The sequence below is a fragment of the Molothrus ater genome, chromosome 11, assembly GCF_012460135.2.
Source record: "Molothrus ater isolate BHLD 08-10-18 breed brown headed cowbird chromosome 11, BPBGC_Mater_1.1, whole genome shotgun sequence".
NCBI lineage: Eukaryota > Metazoa > Chordata > Aves > Passeriformes > Icteridae > Molothrus > Molothrus ater.
The window spans coordinates 483437-500599 of record NC_050488.2 but is presented as its reverse complement, the minus strand read 5'-3'; the positions used below and the strand labels follow the sequence as shown (position 1 = coordinate 500599).

Sequence of the window (17163 nt, the reverse complement as noted above, 5' to 3'; positions counted from 1 at the left end):
TTTGTGTTTGTGACCAGAGGTCTCTTTCTTCATTGTTTTACTCTTTTTATCTCCTAAGAAGTGTAACATTCTCTTTCTTTAAAACTAATGGAATAATGTTTTATTAAAGAAACATCTCATCTGTCAGTTGTCCTCTTACTTACCAGGATCTACCACCAGGTTTGGGCTGCTCAGATAACAAGCAGTGACAGTAGAGTACAGGAAGCAATGCCAATGCTTTACAGGCCATAATTGTCCTCGATTTTTTTTTCCCATATCACTTTGGTTTTCACTCTACTAAGAAAAGTTTTGTTGTTCTAAATGATTCGTGTGTTTTTTTCTCCTGATGGCAGGAGAGTAACAGGATGCCAGACTGTTCCAGATAAAGAGCTGTTAATTCACTTGGTGCCTGGGGGCTGTTTGCACTAGCTCAGTACCATGATACTTTTTACATCCGTTTTACAGCTTGATTTCTATTTTGGTGGAAGAATTCTCTGTGTCTAAGCTTGGAGATTTCTGCATTCAGCTGCTTCTGCCCTGAAAGTGAGACAAATTTTATCCTCTGAACAACAGAAAAGAAGTGCTATAATGCAGTTTTCTTTTGGCATTGCAGGTGCAGCCTCTGCTCCCGGGATCAGTGACTGTAATGATTCATGACCTGTGTCTGGCTTTCCCTGCCCCAGCTGAAGCTGAAATTCATGTATCTGATATCCAGGAATTGTACGTGCGAGTTGTTGACAAGGTCAGTGCCTTGGCAACAGCATTAGGAGCTGATCCAGCCTGCCCTGACTCCCTGGGCTGGTCCTGAACACAGAGATCAGACATGGACAAGATGCTAGCACAGAGAAACAACTACAACCTCCCTGTGTCTCTGTTCCTCCATCCCAAATTTATCCCTTTAGGTTATAAGTGTCTCACAGTATCAGGTACCTGTTCATGTTCTTTGTGGCAGCAATCTCAACTTTTGCATTTACACAGCAATATTATTCCATAATTTATATGGACATGCTCATTTACATTTCCTCCTGTTTAAAGTGCATGTGAGCAATTCTTTTAGGAGTAGGTTTTGCCCCAAGGTCATTTTCCATATGTCAGGTTTTAAAACTGAACAGGAAAAAGTCCAGCTCATTGCTCTTGCCAGTTTGGGTGTGCCTTAAAGAAAAGAAGTGTTGATATTTCTGGATGTTTTAATTATGCCCTTGCCAGCTGAAGGACCTGAGTTCATTCATTTCATCTGACACTAACTCTAGCTGGCAGGGATTAGTCTTTAAAATTAGTGCTAGTCTAACCTTGGGGCTCTATCTCCACTACCCTACTACGAGTGTAATACAAAATAAAATGAAACTGTTTATGCTAATAAATAAGAGTTGTTTGAATGCAGAATGACTGGATGTGTCTGTTTCAGGTGGAGATTGGAAAAACAGTTAAGGCTTATGTCAGAGTTCTGGATGATTCAAAGAAACCTTTTCCAGCAAAATACTTCCCAGTCATGGATCTCAGTCTCAGAGCAGCATCTCAGCTTGTCTCACTTGCGTAAGTTAATGGATTTTTTAAATTAATCTGCAAGTAAGAATTGGCAAAAAATGAATAAAGGTATTAGGTTAAAGACACAGTAATACCCAATGACTGAGATTCTATTTATGTTGTATTTGTGAAGTCTTAATTGCCTGGGAAAAGGTTAAAGATTATTATTTTTGGGGGAAGTTGCCTGAACTAACAGCCTGAATGTTGCTGGCTGATGATAGAGACTGCATTCCTCCAGTGTGATGACTGATGAAGCTTTGTGCATCTTGGAAGCAGTGACTTGGCAAATTGTGTCAGGTGAAGGGAAGAGTGCTGTATCACAGGCACATCTGATGTTATCAAACTCATTGTTTCTGTTACTTGTTTCATTTTCATTTCAGGTATTTAATGTTACAATAAAGCACAGGTTGCAAATGTGTAGAAATGGGATCATTTCCTTAACTTTGCTTCAGACAGAGTCACTTAGCCTTGTGGTAGAACTGCTGGGCACTAAATGAGTCCTTTGCTTTGCTATTTGTAATTTACTCAGTAATTTATTATGTCTTTACTGGATTTCTTTGCAGCCCCCTGAGGGAGGCTCTGGATGAGCACACTGCTGCTTTCCTGGTGCGTGGGATGACCATTGGGCAGACGAGCCTGATGGCAGCTGTGGCTGACAGAAGAGGCCAGAGAATCAACTCTGCTCCACAGCAGATTGAAGTAAATCATTTCAGATAAGATACATGCATAAAGAAACTCTGTGCTACAATGGAAGAGGAATGCATAAATTGTGGTTACAGTATGGTAATCAATTTGCCATAAAATCCATTCTGTCTGGAAGCTGACCTAATGCCAGTCAGATTTCAGTGTTGTTTAACTGCAGATGATGAGTTAAATTTCTGCATGCTCAATTTACCTTGATTAAGCAACTAAAGACTCAGTTGTACACTTGTACACTTGTACTGTTTTGTGGCATAATTTATCTGACTGAAGGATCCTGAACACAGGTATTCATTCATCTTTCTGTTTTTAGGTCTTTGCCCCATTTAGACTACTGCCAAGGAAAGTGACCCTAATTATTGGGGCTATGATTCAGGTGAGGCATCTTCTTACATATTTTCTTTACTTTGTAATTTCTGTTGTAAAACAAATCTTCATACCTGGTTATGAAGATTCATTTTCTGTTGTAAAATGACAGGATTGGTGGAGAGGGACTTTGGGAAGGGCCTGGAGTGACAAGACACAGGGAGTAGCTTCAACCCCTATGCAGGGCAGGGTCACATGGGATATTGGGAAGCCATTGATGCCTGTGAGGGTGGGCAGGCCCTGGCACAGGTGCCCAGAGCAGCTGTGGCTGCCCCTGGATCCCTGGCAGTGCCCAAGGCCAGGCTGGACAGGGCTTGGAGCAGCCTGGGACAGTGGGAGGTGTCCCTGCCCATGGAACAAGATGAATTTTGAGGTCCCTCCCAACCCAACCCATTGTGTTTCTGTGATGAATGCTCCACTGAACAAGAACAGTGTCATTCTTGAGCCAGCTTCTGTTTTGCTCTATTGCTGGATCAAAGGATTTGTATTTGCTTTTGTCAATTGAGTGTCAGCTTTTCTGGTGTTAAATACCAGCACAGCATGAGTAAATCTGCCAGCTCCATGAAGTTAGGCATTGTGGGATTGTTGTACACACTGAAACACAGAGCAGAGCTCTGCACCAGGGTGCTGAGGAGAAGGGGAGGTAAAGCTTACTGACGCTGTCTGGAGGGGAGGTGGCATCAGCCTGTGACACTCTGTGAGGCACAGGGTTCACCTGTGTGCTCAGCTCACACATTTCCCAGGCTGACATCCTGCTGGGACCAGGGGGAGTAGTCCTGGAGCTGTCCTGGGAAGGTGCAGGCAGCACTGAAGTCACTGTGGTGCTGAGCAGGGAGGGTGGGCCCTGTAGTGGCGACCAGAAGAACTATCTGAAGGGTTCATGTGCTGTTCTGTGTGCTCTTCTGACAGATCACTGCTGAGGGAGGCCCCCAGCCTCTCTCCAACATCATTTTCTCCATTGACAACGAGCACATTGCAGCAGTGAACAGCTCTGGGCTGGTCAGAGCAGTGGCCATTGGCACTGGGGTGGTGACAGGAGTGCTGCAGGCTGTTGATGCAGAGACAGAGAAGCTTGTGGCCGTGTCCCAGGTAATGGTGGTGGTGCTCTTGGCAGGGGGCTGACAGGGGCTCTCTGACTTGTGGCTTTGGCTCTGCAAGGGGGCACAGAGCCAATGTTTCTGCATTAGCAGTGCTACCTCATGCACTTCTCTGGTTTCCTGAAGATGAATACTCCGAATTCCTTCTCCCTGGCCTGTGAACTACACAGGTATTGGCACAGTGGTACTTTGAACAGGTAGGTAAATCTTGCTGTCCCTTAAACCAGAGTCTCACAGGTTACCTGGGGGGCTTTTTGACCATTCTGGTATCTTCAGGATTGGTGCATCTAGAAAAGCCCATCTAGAGAAGCCTTTCCAGCACAACAGAAGGTTGTCCTTGTCTGCATGTTCCCTCTTAGATCAGGAGGATCCAGAAGGCAGCTGTTGCTGTAAAAAACACACATTGTCTCCTAAGCTGCAGCAGCCTGTATAGAACACTGTCACCCCTTGTTGTGGTCTGAACCCATCTGTGAGGTGCAAGCAGTGAATCCCTGATATTCCCTCAGAATCTGTGTCCTTAGATTTTCCTGCAGCTGAGTGTGGGAGATGGGCAGGCCTGCAAGGGAGCACAGGTCCCTGGGACTCACATGAGACTCAGAGCAACAGAACTTGGGCCAGATCTTATGACTTCTTCCTTTGAGCTCAGGGCAGCACAGCTGCTGTGAACCACAAAGCTCTGCTGCTTGAAAGGTGTCAGCACAGTCCAGGAAGACACAAAGTGAGTTTTTTAAAAAATAAAGTATCAAGAAATCTCCGCTTTTTAGTGTCTGAACAGCAGTCTGCCTTAATGGTGTGACAGGAGGCAAAGTGAACTTGAAAGGTCAATCTGCTGCCCAGTGAGGTCCAGGTCTGACCTTTCCTCCCCAGTATATAGCAGGAATAAAATCTATAAGGAATGCCTGGTTATATGAAGAGGAGATATCAGAGTCAAACATCATTCTTTTATTCTCAGTTGTCCCATTTAGTCCTCTACAATCCTCATTTCATTCTAACTCCTCTCCATGTCTTCCTTTACCCCTGGGTTTCTTCATCCCTCTTCTTCTTCCTCTCCCTGTGATCTTGTCTGCTGCTGTCTCTCACCTCTCAGCTCCATCATTCATGTCATCAGTAATTTTGAGCAGATTTCTTTTTCAATTTAGGGGGCATTTTTAAATGCTTTTCAATCAAAATTTAATCCTTTTTAGTTTTTTACAGTCCTACTGAATTTGTTCATCTGTATTTCCTCTGACAAGTCATGATAATCACACGGCAACAGTGATTAGATAATGGCAAAATAGTGGCTATAGAGCCTGAAAGTGAAATCTGGTTTCTGTTTGGCAAGTGTTTACAGTGTCTTCCCTTCCTCCTTCCCAGGACAAGGTGGAAGTTGAGGTGGTGCAGCTGACAGCTGTGAGAATTCGGGCACCCATCACACGAATGAAAGCTGGGACTCAGGTGAGCTGGTTTGGGATTGGCTTTTGTCCCTTCATGTGTTGGAACTGCAGCTTGTGCTCCTTGCTGTCACATTGTCTGCTGACAGCACTGCAGCTCTGGGAGGAGCCATGTTCTTCATGAGAGACCCCATCTCTTGATCAGTGAATTTTAAGTTTTAATTCTCTCTGCTGTGGGCAGGTGTTTGGTTTGCATGCTGGCACTACCTAAGCAGGCTGGTTTCTCTCTTTCCAGATGCCAGTTTATGTCATGGGCATCACCAGCACTCAGACTCCTTTCTCCTTTGGCAATGCTGTGCCAGGGTTAACGTTCCACTGGTCTGTCACCAAGAGGGACACTCTGGATGTCAGGACAAGGCACAGTGAGGTAAAGTGTGGGTGTGTGTGCAGTGCATGTGTGTGCAGCTTGGGCAAAGGAAACGGCCACATCAGGGCAGTGCAGGGAATATTGCTGCCTCCACTGCCTCAAAACCCAGATCAGTCGTCAGCACCTCGGTGCCAATGTCTGGGCTTTCCATGAGTCCAACTTGAATCCCTTTCTCCTGTCCAAGGCTGCTTTTCAGCTTCCTGCAAACTACAACTTTGCAGTGGATGTTTATGGCAGAGTAAAGGGAAGAACGGGCCTGAAAGTTGTAGTGAAGGTCCTCGATGCTGCAGCCAACCAGTTCCACAACATGGCAAGAGAACTGTCTGATGAAATCCAGATTCAGGTAGGATGATTTTCTACACGGTTCATGTTGAAGTATCTCCTTCAGAGCTGGACTGAAGTATCTGTCTTTGAAATCAGGAATTTGAAATGCAGGAGTAGCTCCAGCTTTGGTTTATCTTTGAGTCCTTACTCTTGTTTGTATAATGTTCCTCATTGGGGCTCATTCAGTTCATGGGGGCAGGGGAGTCTGAAGTAACTCAGGTGAATATGGGGTTTCCAACACCTTTTCCCTTGAGAAATCTTCTGTTTTCATCCTAAGAAAACTCCTGAACTTACTACAGTCCAGTTTAGCCATAGCCCTGGAAATAAATACTCTCAGAATAACTTGTAAAAGATACTGTCTCTCCTATTCTCAAATATTCATGTTCAGTTGTCTTGTTTTACCATCTATATTATACAAGAGAAGAAAGAATGTTACAGCTCTGTTCGTGTTTGTTTGTTTGTTTTGAAGATTAAATAAATAAAGTAAATTACTGTCTGCACACAACAGTGGGCCAAAATGCCTCTTATTTTCCAGGTGTTTGAAAAACTTCATCTAATCACTCCAGAGGCAGAAGCAGAGCAGATCCTCATGTCACCAAATTCCTTTATAAAACTTCTGACCAACAGGTCAGTGCTCACTCTCCATACTGTGGCTTGTGTCATCCCTTTATCCAAACTGGAGGGCAGTTGGGTTTAAGGGAGCTGTTTCTGTCTCTCAGTAACACTGTTCATCCATTTAATGCACAACTTCCCTGCTGGCTCATGGTATCTTACTGTTCTCTTGGGCTTTGTCAAATCTTGTATTAGATTGTAGCTGGAAAATTCATTCAATATTGGGAACTTTCAGATCCTTTTTTTAAAAGCAGCTGAGCCAGTTAAAGCAGTATCCCGCTGCCTGCTTCCTGTAGAGGTTTTGATGGGAGATTGAGGCTTTGTGGAATATAATTCTGTGTGTTTTGCACACAGAGGTTATGGCTGGATTTTCAGATTAAAATGTCATTTCCAAATGAGAAATTCTTTTTACATAATCTGTTTTCAAAGACTGACATTTTCGACTCATACCAGGCTTGAAATGTAGTTTTCCCAGCATAATAATGGTCAGATAGAGACAGCAGGACACACACTGAGGGCAAAGCTTTAGAGACATTTACATTTTAGGGAGAGGGAACCCATAGTTTCATGGAATCACAGAATGGTTTGTATTGGAAGAGACCCTAAATATGGTTTTACACATTTAAGGGGTTCCTTACTTTGTGTTTTGCTTCAGGGACCGAGTGGCCTCCCTGAGTTACCGTGTCCTGGATGGGCCAGACAAAGTCCCTGTAGTGAAAATTGATGAGAGAGGATTCCTTGTCTCTGGCCCTGCCATCGGATCCTCGACCATTGAAGTGGTTTCACAAGAGTTGTTTGGCATCAACCAGACCATCATAGCTGCTGTTAAGGTACTGTCAGCTCCCTTCCTTTGCAGTTTCCTCTAGTACCTCTTCACTACTGCAACAGGGATTGTTGGCTGCACTTCCTGAACGTCACTTCTGAAAAATGAGCAGTGTAGGAATTAACAGTTCTGAGCTTTGAACCGTGGGACACCAGGGAATGTAAGCCCATCATCTCTGTTCAAAAAATCCTTGAGCCAAGAACTTCCTGCATCTAGCAGCATGAGCCTTGTGATACCCACTGCTCCCCTTCCTCCTATCCCTTTTTACTGTCAGCATCTTCCCTCTGTCCCAGCTAAAGGAGAAAAATGTCCAATTGAGTGCTTTAAGTTATTTCTAAGTTTAACTCCTGTAATCACTGTGAAGGGGCTTGGTGGATTTTTTTATTTTGAATTTTGGTATTTCCCATGGTGTTCAGCTTTGCCTGTAGGACAGGGCGTGGATCTTCCTCCTGGGTGGGGAATGAAACAAGAAATGGGGGCCCAGTGTCACTAAAGCCACCCCTGCTGTGAGGTGGTGGCATTGAATTCTCCTGCTCCGTTACTGGTGACCCTGTTTCTTCCCTTTGGCAAGTGAAAGATGTCTGATGAGTTTGGGGTGGCTCAAATGCCATTTAGTCAGCACCCAGTGGGACTGAAGTCAGATCCCCCTGTGTGAGTTTGTCCTGTACACAGGATGGTGATACAGAGCTCTCTGTAGTAGAACCCATCTCAGTTCAGCACCTTGTACAGCTTATTTTTCCTGTACTTACTACAACTGTAGTGCCTTTATGGAAATGATATTTTTGACCTCATGAGGTAACACAGTTCATTTTATGGCTGTAGAGCTGAGAGAGCTTGAGAGGTTTTGCCAAAGGTCGTGTCAGAGAACTTGTGACAGAGCTGAAGATGAGCTTGAATCTATTGTGTCATTCTAAGGCAAAGCTCTCTCCTTCACTTTGTCCTTCTTTCATAAGATCTGGTGTTGTCTGTGTACAAGTGTACACAATTAAGAACCAAACTGCTGCAGCAGCATCACTTAACACTGAGCCCTTGAACTTGGCTCAAAGAAGGGCTCTTACATAAGCCAGGGAGAGTGGGGGAAGAAGGAGTGATAGTGAGCTTAGCCTGGGACCAAGCTCAGCACTTGCCTGGACCTGCTGCACTCATTTTTATTTTATTTTATTTTATTTTTTCTTGAATTAAAAAAAAATACATCAAAACCTGAGATGCTTTAACAGTAAAAGGCTGTTTTCATCAATATTAAATTTAGCAGTTGTCCCTTGTGGGATAGTTGCTGAGATTTTAAAGTAAAGCAAGCTTGATAATCTGTCAGGGAAATGGGGTTTTGTTGGCTTGTAACCACAGCTTGTTGGACAGAGATCTGTGTGCACAGAGATTTTAACTGATGAAACCAGCCCGTGGAGCAGACAGAGGGATATGCTGATGTTATAGCCCCTTTTTTTTTCTTTTTTTTTTTCTTTTTTGGATTCACCAAAGATGTATTTTGCTGGAGGCCAAATTTGTCCTTTCCTTTTTAAGTTCTGACATGTACATTTTCAGATTGCAGAGTTTTACGTTTTAGCTGAGCCTCTTAGGTCAGGAAAATAAAGGGATTTTTCTACAAGATAAGCTTGAGGCCTTCTTTTAAAATAGTTTTTTCAATATATTTGAGGGATTTTGCTTCCTCTGCCCTTCTATTCTTTATTTTCCAACAACTGTAACAAAAAGAGCAGATATAATTACTTTTGTTGGGTAATTTTGCTCGTTAACCTAGGTAAGTTAATCAAGAGTAGTAATATGCTATTTAAAAGCCAAAATACTAGGTTGTCAAGTCTTTGTCTTCAGAAAGCCTTTTTTGACTGGAGTGTTACTGCAGAAATGTGGGGGTGTGCACATATGGTTAATGGAGCAGACTCTCCTGAGGAGTTCAGAGCAGTTCCCAACTTGTGTCTTGGCTGAGGAGAGGCACTGAGGGAAGCAGCTCAGCCTGCTGAGCCCCCAGGGTTTGCCAGCTGCCAGCTCTGCCTGGAACAGCTTGGCTTTCTCACCTGCTGCAGGGGAGCTGGGCAACAGTGACTATTCCATCCCCTCATTCATACATTGTGAGTTGCCCTTCTAATACCTGGGCAATGAATTGCACCTTTTATTTCAGGAGTTATTAGGAGAGAGGACATGGGGCCACTTCTTAACAGTTTGAATTGATAGAATAGTAATTGTTCTCTGAAGTGTGTGTGTGATGTATGTTTCTACATGATTATTGCTTGTTTCAGTTCCCAGTGGTACTAGAAAAAAACGGCTAAGAAATACCAGCTGTGAGGGTACAAAGCAGAGAGAGCCAGGCTTTTCTCAGCCATGACAGGGCAAGGGGAACACACAGGAAACACAGTCTGAAGATGGGGCAGCACTTTTTACTGGGGTGGCTGTTGAGCACAGGGTGCTGGAGGCTGTGGAGTCTCAGTCTGCACATGGTCCTGGCCCTGGGTAACCCAGCTGGAGTGGGGGGGCTGGACTAGACAGAGTCTGAGGCCCCTTTCAGCTGTGAAATGGAGATGCTGATAACAACAGCTGCACATGTCAGTCCTGGCATGTGGCTAAATGCAAATAGCTCATAAAGGCAGCTCTGGATATTTACATAAAAAGAACTCTTTTAGATTATTTTTATAGGGGAATCATAAAAAGCAATTTAACTTTCCTTCTCACTGCTGATGTTTTTCCAGGTCTGCCCCATCTCCTACCTCAGGATCTCCATGAGGCCCATTCTGCTGACCCAGAACAGAGAAGCACTGCAGGCCCTGCCCCTGGGTGTGACACTGACATTTACAGTCCATTTCCATGATAACTCTGGAGATACTTTCCATGCACACAATGCTGTGCTCAACTTTGCCACCAACAGGTGGGTGTCTGTCATGGGGGGTAATTACAGAGAGCAAAGAAAGACACACATAGAACAAGGATGGTTCCAGAGATACCAAGTGAACATGCAGCTTGGGCTGGGATTAGCAAAGCAAGGGTTGTGTCTTTGCAGCCTTCAGAGGCAGTGGCAGGAAGGAGAGTTGCAGTTAGCAATCGATATTCCCTAGCCATGGAAAGCTGCCCAGATCATAAGCATGGTCCCAGTGGGGCCTGCAGGAGCTGTGCTCTGCTCTGAGTGACTCTGAATCATCCCCCTGCATGCAGCAGTGGCCCAGAGAAACAACTGATCCATCAGCATCTGCCTCTCCCAGTGCTGTGTTCCACTGACTCACTGAGGGCTTATGTAAGGTGAGGAACGTTCTGGGTCAGGGGCTGTCTCCTCAGATAGGCTTGTGCAGCCTTCCCACAGCAGGGACAAGCCTCAAAAGGCCTTTGGTCTCTGCCTCACAGAAGAAATGTTGTGAAGCAGCCTCCTGTAGTCTTCAGTAAGGTACCAGTAATGCTGTACTGAAACACGGTTTGTTTTCTGCAGAGCACCTTGCTGAATTTGGGTAAATACCAGAACTGGCTGTCCAATGGCATTATGTCTGGGAAGTTGCATATTGGTGTTCAAATTTCTTGGCTTCTAACTCCCTTGAGAAAAGGGAAAAGAGACAGATGATGTCATTCTAAAGCTCTACAATTCTCACAATTAAGAAGTAGTTTTCATGCATAATTATGATCTCGGTATTTCCTCAGCATCGTGGTGAACTGAGAACTGTAATTTGCCTCAGTGGCACCTAAATAATTTTTATAATTTCCTTACTTTGCTGGACTTCATCAGATGATTGTTCCTGAAAACAAGTCAGGCAGCTGAAGGGTTTGATAGCTCTCCTGTTGGAGAGACAGTGCCATTGCCATTGCCAAGCCTTCCCTGATGCAGCAGCACTTGTGTTTGTGTGCAGAGACGACTTCGTGCAGATCACCAAGGGAGCTGCCAACAACACCTTTGTGGTCAGGACTGTGAATGTGGGGCTGACCCTGCTCAGGGTGTGGGATGCAGAGCACAGTGGCACTGCAGACTACATCCCACTGCCTGTGCAGCATGCCATCTTCCCAGAGCTCCCAGACGTGGTGGTGGGGGATGTCCTGTGCCTCAGGACCTTGCTGACAGCCCAGGAAGGTGAGTGGCCTCCAGCTCTGTGGGTTAGCAGCCATTCCATGGGACACCAGCCTCAGCAAAACTACATGCATAATTTACCATGTTTGTTCAGAATCAAATGTCACTGTTCTTGTTAATGATAAAAATAGGTTTGATCAACTCCTCTAATTTTAATTGCACCGTGCAGTACATCTCTTGTTTTGAATTCCTGAGCATCATCACGCTTCAGGCATTTCTATTCCATTGGCTGGAAAGGCTTGGTTCTGTGGGACTCCTGCAGAGTCAGGCCTGCCTTCACTCACTCTGATTGTTGCTATTACTGGGCTTGTGTCAGAATAACTGCTGGACACTGGCACTCTCAGACACCAGAGTGGTTCCTGGGCACTGGGAGGGGTGTGCCCTGCCTGGCAGTGGCACTCTCAGACACCAGTGCCCAGGAAATGCTGCAGTTGGTAGCAGGGTGTGAGCAGTGCCCCTGTGGTGTTTTCCAGGCCTGCCAGGTGTGTGGAGCTCCTCCTCAAGTGCTCTTCTTCTCATGGACCCCAAGACTGGCGTGGCCCTGGCGAGGGACTCTGGGGTGGTCACTGTCTACTATGAGATCCCTGGGTTACTGAAAACCTACAGAGAGGTGAGGCACTGTTCTGTTCCTGCTGAGATTGGTTTGTTTGGGGTGGACCTCACCAAACTGTATTCTGTGGAATTTTATTTTGTTATAAATATTTAGAAATGTTCTTTTAGAAATGCAGATGGTTGGGAAGTATTTGGTATGTGTCCAAAAACATCATGTTTTTTTAAAACATCTGTGCTAAGGAGGAAAATGTAGCATAGCCATTTTGATTTTTCACCTCTACTGTTCTTATATTGAACATTTTGATTCCGTTGTTGGCTAAGTTGTTTCCAGGTGCTAACCAGTTTTTGAGTATGGCTGCTGTTATGAATGAAGCTTCACTGCAGGATGAGTTGCCAGCAAGAACTTGCTCAAGTGATGTGCCATGCATCACTGATCAGAAGTACTCCATTAAATTATTTTGTTTATCTGCTATGCAATCGTACTGTTGACATAATCCACTACATCAGCCAGCATAAGCACTAGACATTCTTTTTAAATTAAATTTAGACATAGAGCTTTATGCATATTAACTTCTGGGGGTTGGGTAGGAAGACAAAATGTTTTTGCTAGTTTAAATTGCTTGGAAAGGCAGTTTCTAATATTAGAGAAATGTGGGATTTCAAAGAAAAACATCACCTGGTGGAGTCTTTCACAACCAATCCAGTCTGGTTTTGCCTTAATTTTTATTTGTTGAAGCAGTTTTTGGTAACCATGTGCTTCATCCTTTTTTCAGATCTTGATAAATGCACCTCAGAGGACCACAGCAATGCATGTCAGTGGCATGCAGACAAGCTTGCAGGGAGCAGCAGCCTCAAAAGTCATAGTTTTAATTGGGGAAACAAACAAAAATTTGAAAGGTATGATTAAAAAATACTTAGGCTGATGGTTTATTGTGTGTTTATGGATTCATGATGCTTTGGTTTATGTTAGGGGGGTTTTGTTTGTTGTTTAAGGGTAACAAGGTCCCCAGGAACCTCAAATGCCTTTCTGGAGTCCCAGGAGCTCTAGGAGCCATGGGACAGAATTTGGAAGGTGTTCTGGAGCACTATTAATATTTCACAACTAACAAAACCAGTAGATTTCAATAGAGGTACCATTTTTGATCATATGAACAACAGTTAATGGGCAATCAGCTAATTGCTTATATGTTTAATTGCAATTGCCTTCTTGGAGTTCTTACATTTTCTTACTTAGTTACCATCCTTAAATCTATACAGAACTTACCACCAGTTAGAATCAATACAAGGATCAATCATCATATTGTGTCCTCTATTTAATGTACTGTATTTTGTGTGATTATAGATCCTTTTGGCTTCTAGTTTAACAATTAGCACTTCTTCCAATAGTATTTTATTTTGCCATGTGTGAATTCTTAGCCTACCAGAAAAATCATCTCACCAGATACTAAAATCTAACTTAAAGCTGCTAGAATCATATAAATTATTCAAGAGACATCTGAGCAGAAAATTTTCGGCAGCTAATTCTTTCCTGTAAATAAATTATTCTTGTCAAGAAAACCCCACAACATATAAAATTTTCATTGCTGTCTCTTTGGGATTAAACCCTGAGCAAGGGCAGCTGTCTCTGATTTCCAATGATTTTAAGATCCTCTTAACTTTGTGAAACTATTTCAGAAGGTGGCAGAATAACCAGTGCTGCAAGTCATGATTTTGCTTTTAATTAATTCAACTTAATTAGTTACAATTTTATTTTGTAATTAATCAGAGATGAATTGTTTCCTTCCTCCTAGGGGAGTGTTCACCTGCTCAGACTGAAGCCATTGCTGAGTTACAACCCCAGTCCATTATCAGTTGTCATCTCGATTTCAGCAGTGATGCCTTTGACTTCCCAGCACAGGATATTTTTGGGGCAGAACCTGGGTTTGATGCAGTTTCAGGTAAGATGTGACAAGATGCCACTGCAGACAAACACAAGCTCTTTGGTCCAGCAGATTCCACAGAATCCAAGCATCATGGCTTGGGTTGGAGGGACCTTAAAGCCCATCCTGTGCCACCCCTGCCATGGCAGGGACACTTCCACTGTCCCAGGCTGCTCCAAGCCCTGTCCAGCCTGGCCTTGGGCACTGCCAGGGATCCAGAGGCAGCCACAGCTGCTCTGGGCACCTGTGCCAGGGCCTCCCCAGCCTCCCAGGGAAGGATTTCTTCTTAACATCCAATATAAACCTCCTCTCTTTCCTTCTGAAGCCTCTGGGCTTTGCTGTGTAGGAGCTCAGGCCTCAGTGAGTTGCTCACATGGACACTTCTTGTTTCAGTTTCTGCCTGTGACAAAATCTTGTGTTGGTTTTCAGAGAAATCCAGAAGTGACTGGCAGCCCACTTCATGTTTTGCAGAGTTTTTGTAGGAAGAAGCAAAGGAACAGTCAGGTGACAAGTATTCCAAAAGTGGAATGTACTCCCAAAACATCATGAACTGGGTCTTAAAAAGGGGGGAAATTGCCAGACACTGTGGAGGTGGAAAGAAAATTGTCAGGTCTACAAAATGTGTTCATGTTTTGAAAGTGTAGCTTGATTTAGAAGAGCACCAAACCACCATGGGCTTTAAGTAAAGAACATTAATTATCTGTTAGATTCATCCCTGCACCCGTTGTGTAAACCCCTATTCTGCCCTGCATATGCCTCTGTTACTCAGCTAGGGGAAGAAAATAAGGGGAAAACATGCACCTGGCAAGTTCTCCTTGTTACTGATGCTTTTTATCTTCCATTCTCTGGGAAGTTTTTACTACCTTTACTGCTAATAACAGATTAATTGGCCCCATGTGAGACTAGAAACATGGTGGATATATACATTTTAAAGGAGCTTTTATGAATAAACTACATCTTCACAGACTTGGTGATGGTAGGTGGCTAAAATTTTAACACTAGTTGAAAAGAATATGGAATAGGAATTTCAATCTTGTTTTCAGTAAAGCTTTTCAGTGTTAGTGTGTTATGTTCAAAGTGGAACTGAGTCTTGTGACAGTGTTCACAGGGGTCTGAGGATGAGGGAAGAGACGAGGATATGACTCCATGTTTCAGAAGGCTTGATTTATTATTTTATGATATATATTATATTAAAACTATACTAAAAGAATAGAAGAAAGGATTTCATCAGAAGGCTGGCTAAGAATAGAAAAAGAAGGAATGAAAACAAAGGTTTGTGGCTTGGACAGAGAGTCTGAGCCAGCTGACTGTGATTGGCCATTAATTAGAAACAACCACATGAGCCCAATCCCAGATGCACCTGTTGCATTCCACAGCAGCAGATAACCATTGGTTACATTTTGTTCCTGAGGCCTCTCAGCTTCTCAGGAGGAAAAATCCTAAGGAAAGGATTTTTCATAAAAGATGTCTGTGACAGAGTCTCAGTGACATATTAGAATAAAATGTGACTGGAAGTTACTATAGCATAGTGGTTGTTTTCATGATGTTCAGTTTGGGACAAGGAACAATTCTGTAGTTGTAGTGCTGGGATTGTGATGTTGGACTCCACAGCCCCACTGTCCCAATCCATCTGTGCTCTCCTCATCACTGCTGGTTGAGCTTTACCACCTTTCCTGTCTTTTCTCTGAAGATGTCCCAGCAATCTCGCTGTGCATGGAGAAAAACCCTCAAAGGTGAGCAGCTAGCAGCCCCAGCTGTCTTGTTCCTGCAGGACACTACACATGCTCCATCAGGATGCACAGCCTCACTGACAAGCAGCTGAAGCACCTGAGCAGGGGCAGGGCCTCTCTGCGGGTGACGGCGGCGCTGCGGGGCCGCGCGGGGCCCGGGCAGCAGCTGGGCACCGAGCTGCCCTTCAGCCGCTGGTTCTACGCTGACCAGGCTGAGATGCTGCTCAGCAACCAGGACATGAGCTCCGTGCTCAAAGTCTTTGGTGCCAGTGAGATCCTGGATAGCCTGGAGGTGAGTGTGTTCCCAGCTGAAAGCATTCTGAGCTCTCACAGGCAAGGCGCTCCCTGCCATCTTTGCTGTGTCAAGATTTGTTCCTGAGATGATTTGGGAATGCTCATCTTGGAATGATGATTCTTCCTCAGTTTTCACTTTTCCAGGATCCCAGAATGTTTTGGGTTGGCAGGGACCCTAAAGCTCATCCTGTTCCAATGCATTGCTGTGGGATGCCACTCACTCACTGGGGTGGTCAGGGGCCCATCCAGCCTGGCCCTGGTTTTTGGGGTTGTACAGGTGTATCAGGCTCACCTGGGCCTGCAGCCTGGCACGTGAGAGACAGCTCATGGGTCAGGAAGCAAAAACCTGCTTGACCCCTGTGCAGGGGGAGTCTGGCCCAAGTATGTGTGTGACTGACTGCCCATAGCTCACACAGCCCATTGAGGGTCTGTGGGGTTTGGCTGTGTGGGCTTGGCCCAGGCCTGTGGAAGGGGCACCCCTGGCAATAGGCAGGGGGAAATGCTGCAGGTGTCACTGTAAGGGTGCACCTGACTCCTCTGGAGGGGTGAATTGCTCAGTGTTTCTGTGGAATCCCCCATTGCTGGCAGCTGGCCTGGAGGAGGGAGCTGTGCTGTGCTGTGCTGTGCTGTCCCAGCAGTCTGATCCAGGTTGGATTTTCCTGTGCAGGTGAAATGCGAGTCCCCAGCAGTGAAGGTGCTGGAGAAGGAGAAGTCCTATGGGCTGCCCAGTTATGTGGTGTACACTGTGAGCCTGGCTGATCCCAGAGTTCCCAGCCAGGGCTCCCTGTCCACCACTCTGACTGTCTCCAGTCCCATGACAGACCAGTCCCTCACCATCCCAGTGACAGTGATCTACCTGGCTGACAGAACCACTGCACCCATAAGATGTAAGTTTAGCTCTGCACTCTGCATGCCAAAGAAACCTTTAGCTTCTCTGATGTTTATGAGGTTAACTCTTAAAGCAGATTGGAGAAGATGCTCCTTTTAACTCAATATTGCCTCCTCTTGATCAATTCTGCAGATGAAGCCACTCTCTTCCAGCAGTTTGTTGAGTCTTACCAGGTGATGATCTTCACACTTTTTGCACTCTTAGCAGGGACAGCTGTTATGATCATAGGTAAGAGAAGGAAAGATTGCACAAGAATTTTTTTTTCCATAGCCTCTTACAGTGTGTTAACTGTGAGATAAAAAGGAATAATTGCCATGTGAAATTATTTTGGTTTGTTTTTCAACTGTCTTGCAGCCTACCATGCATTTTTCTCGAATGAGCAGCACAATCAGCCAGTGTTCCACCCAAGGACAAGTCTTCAGCACACCCCTAACAGTAAGCAGCTGTCACCCAGTTAGAAGTGAATTCATTGATTAGTCTGGCAATTGCACTGGAATTGAATGTGGG

General features: G+C 44.7%; 1 protein-coding gene across 1 annotated transcript in view; it reads left to right on the top strand.

Moving 5' to 3' along the window:
- NUP210 (nucleoporin 210) overlaps window positions 1-17163 on the top strand; it is a 48789-nt gene that overhangs the window by 29848 nt on the left and 1778 nt on the right. Inside the window, exons 21-39 of the mRNA XM_036391280.1 lie at window positions 593-721; window positions 1385-1512; window positions 2067-2202; window positions 2516-2578; window positions 3478-3657; window positions 5019-5099; window positions 5331-5462; window positions 5647-5805; window positions 6322-6413; window positions 7054-7228; window positions 9918-10093; window positions 11058-11275; window positions 11746-11882; window positions 12598-12721; window positions 13615-13761; window positions 15515-15765; window positions 16435-16654; window positions 16789-16884; window positions 17011-17091. Of these exons, the coding sequence (XP_036247173.1) occupies window positions 593-721; window positions 1385-1512; window positions 2067-2202; window positions 2516-2578; window positions 3478-3657; window positions 5019-5099; window positions 5331-5462; window positions 5647-5805; window positions 6322-6413; window positions 7054-7228; window positions 9918-10093; window positions 11058-11275; window positions 11746-11882; window positions 12598-12721; window positions 13615-13761; window positions 15515-15765; window positions 16435-16654; window positions 16789-16884; window positions 17011-17091 (2725 nt within the window). The remainder of the gene's footprint in view (window positions 1-592; window positions 722-1384; window positions 1513-2066; window positions 2203-2515; window positions 2579-3477; window positions 3658-5018; window positions 5100-5330; window positions 5463-5646; window positions 5806-6321; window positions 6414-7053; window positions 7229-9917; window positions 10094-11057; window positions 11276-11745; window positions 11883-12597; window positions 12722-13614; window positions 13762-15514; window positions 15766-16434; window positions 16655-16788; window positions 16885-17010; window positions 17092-17163) is intronic.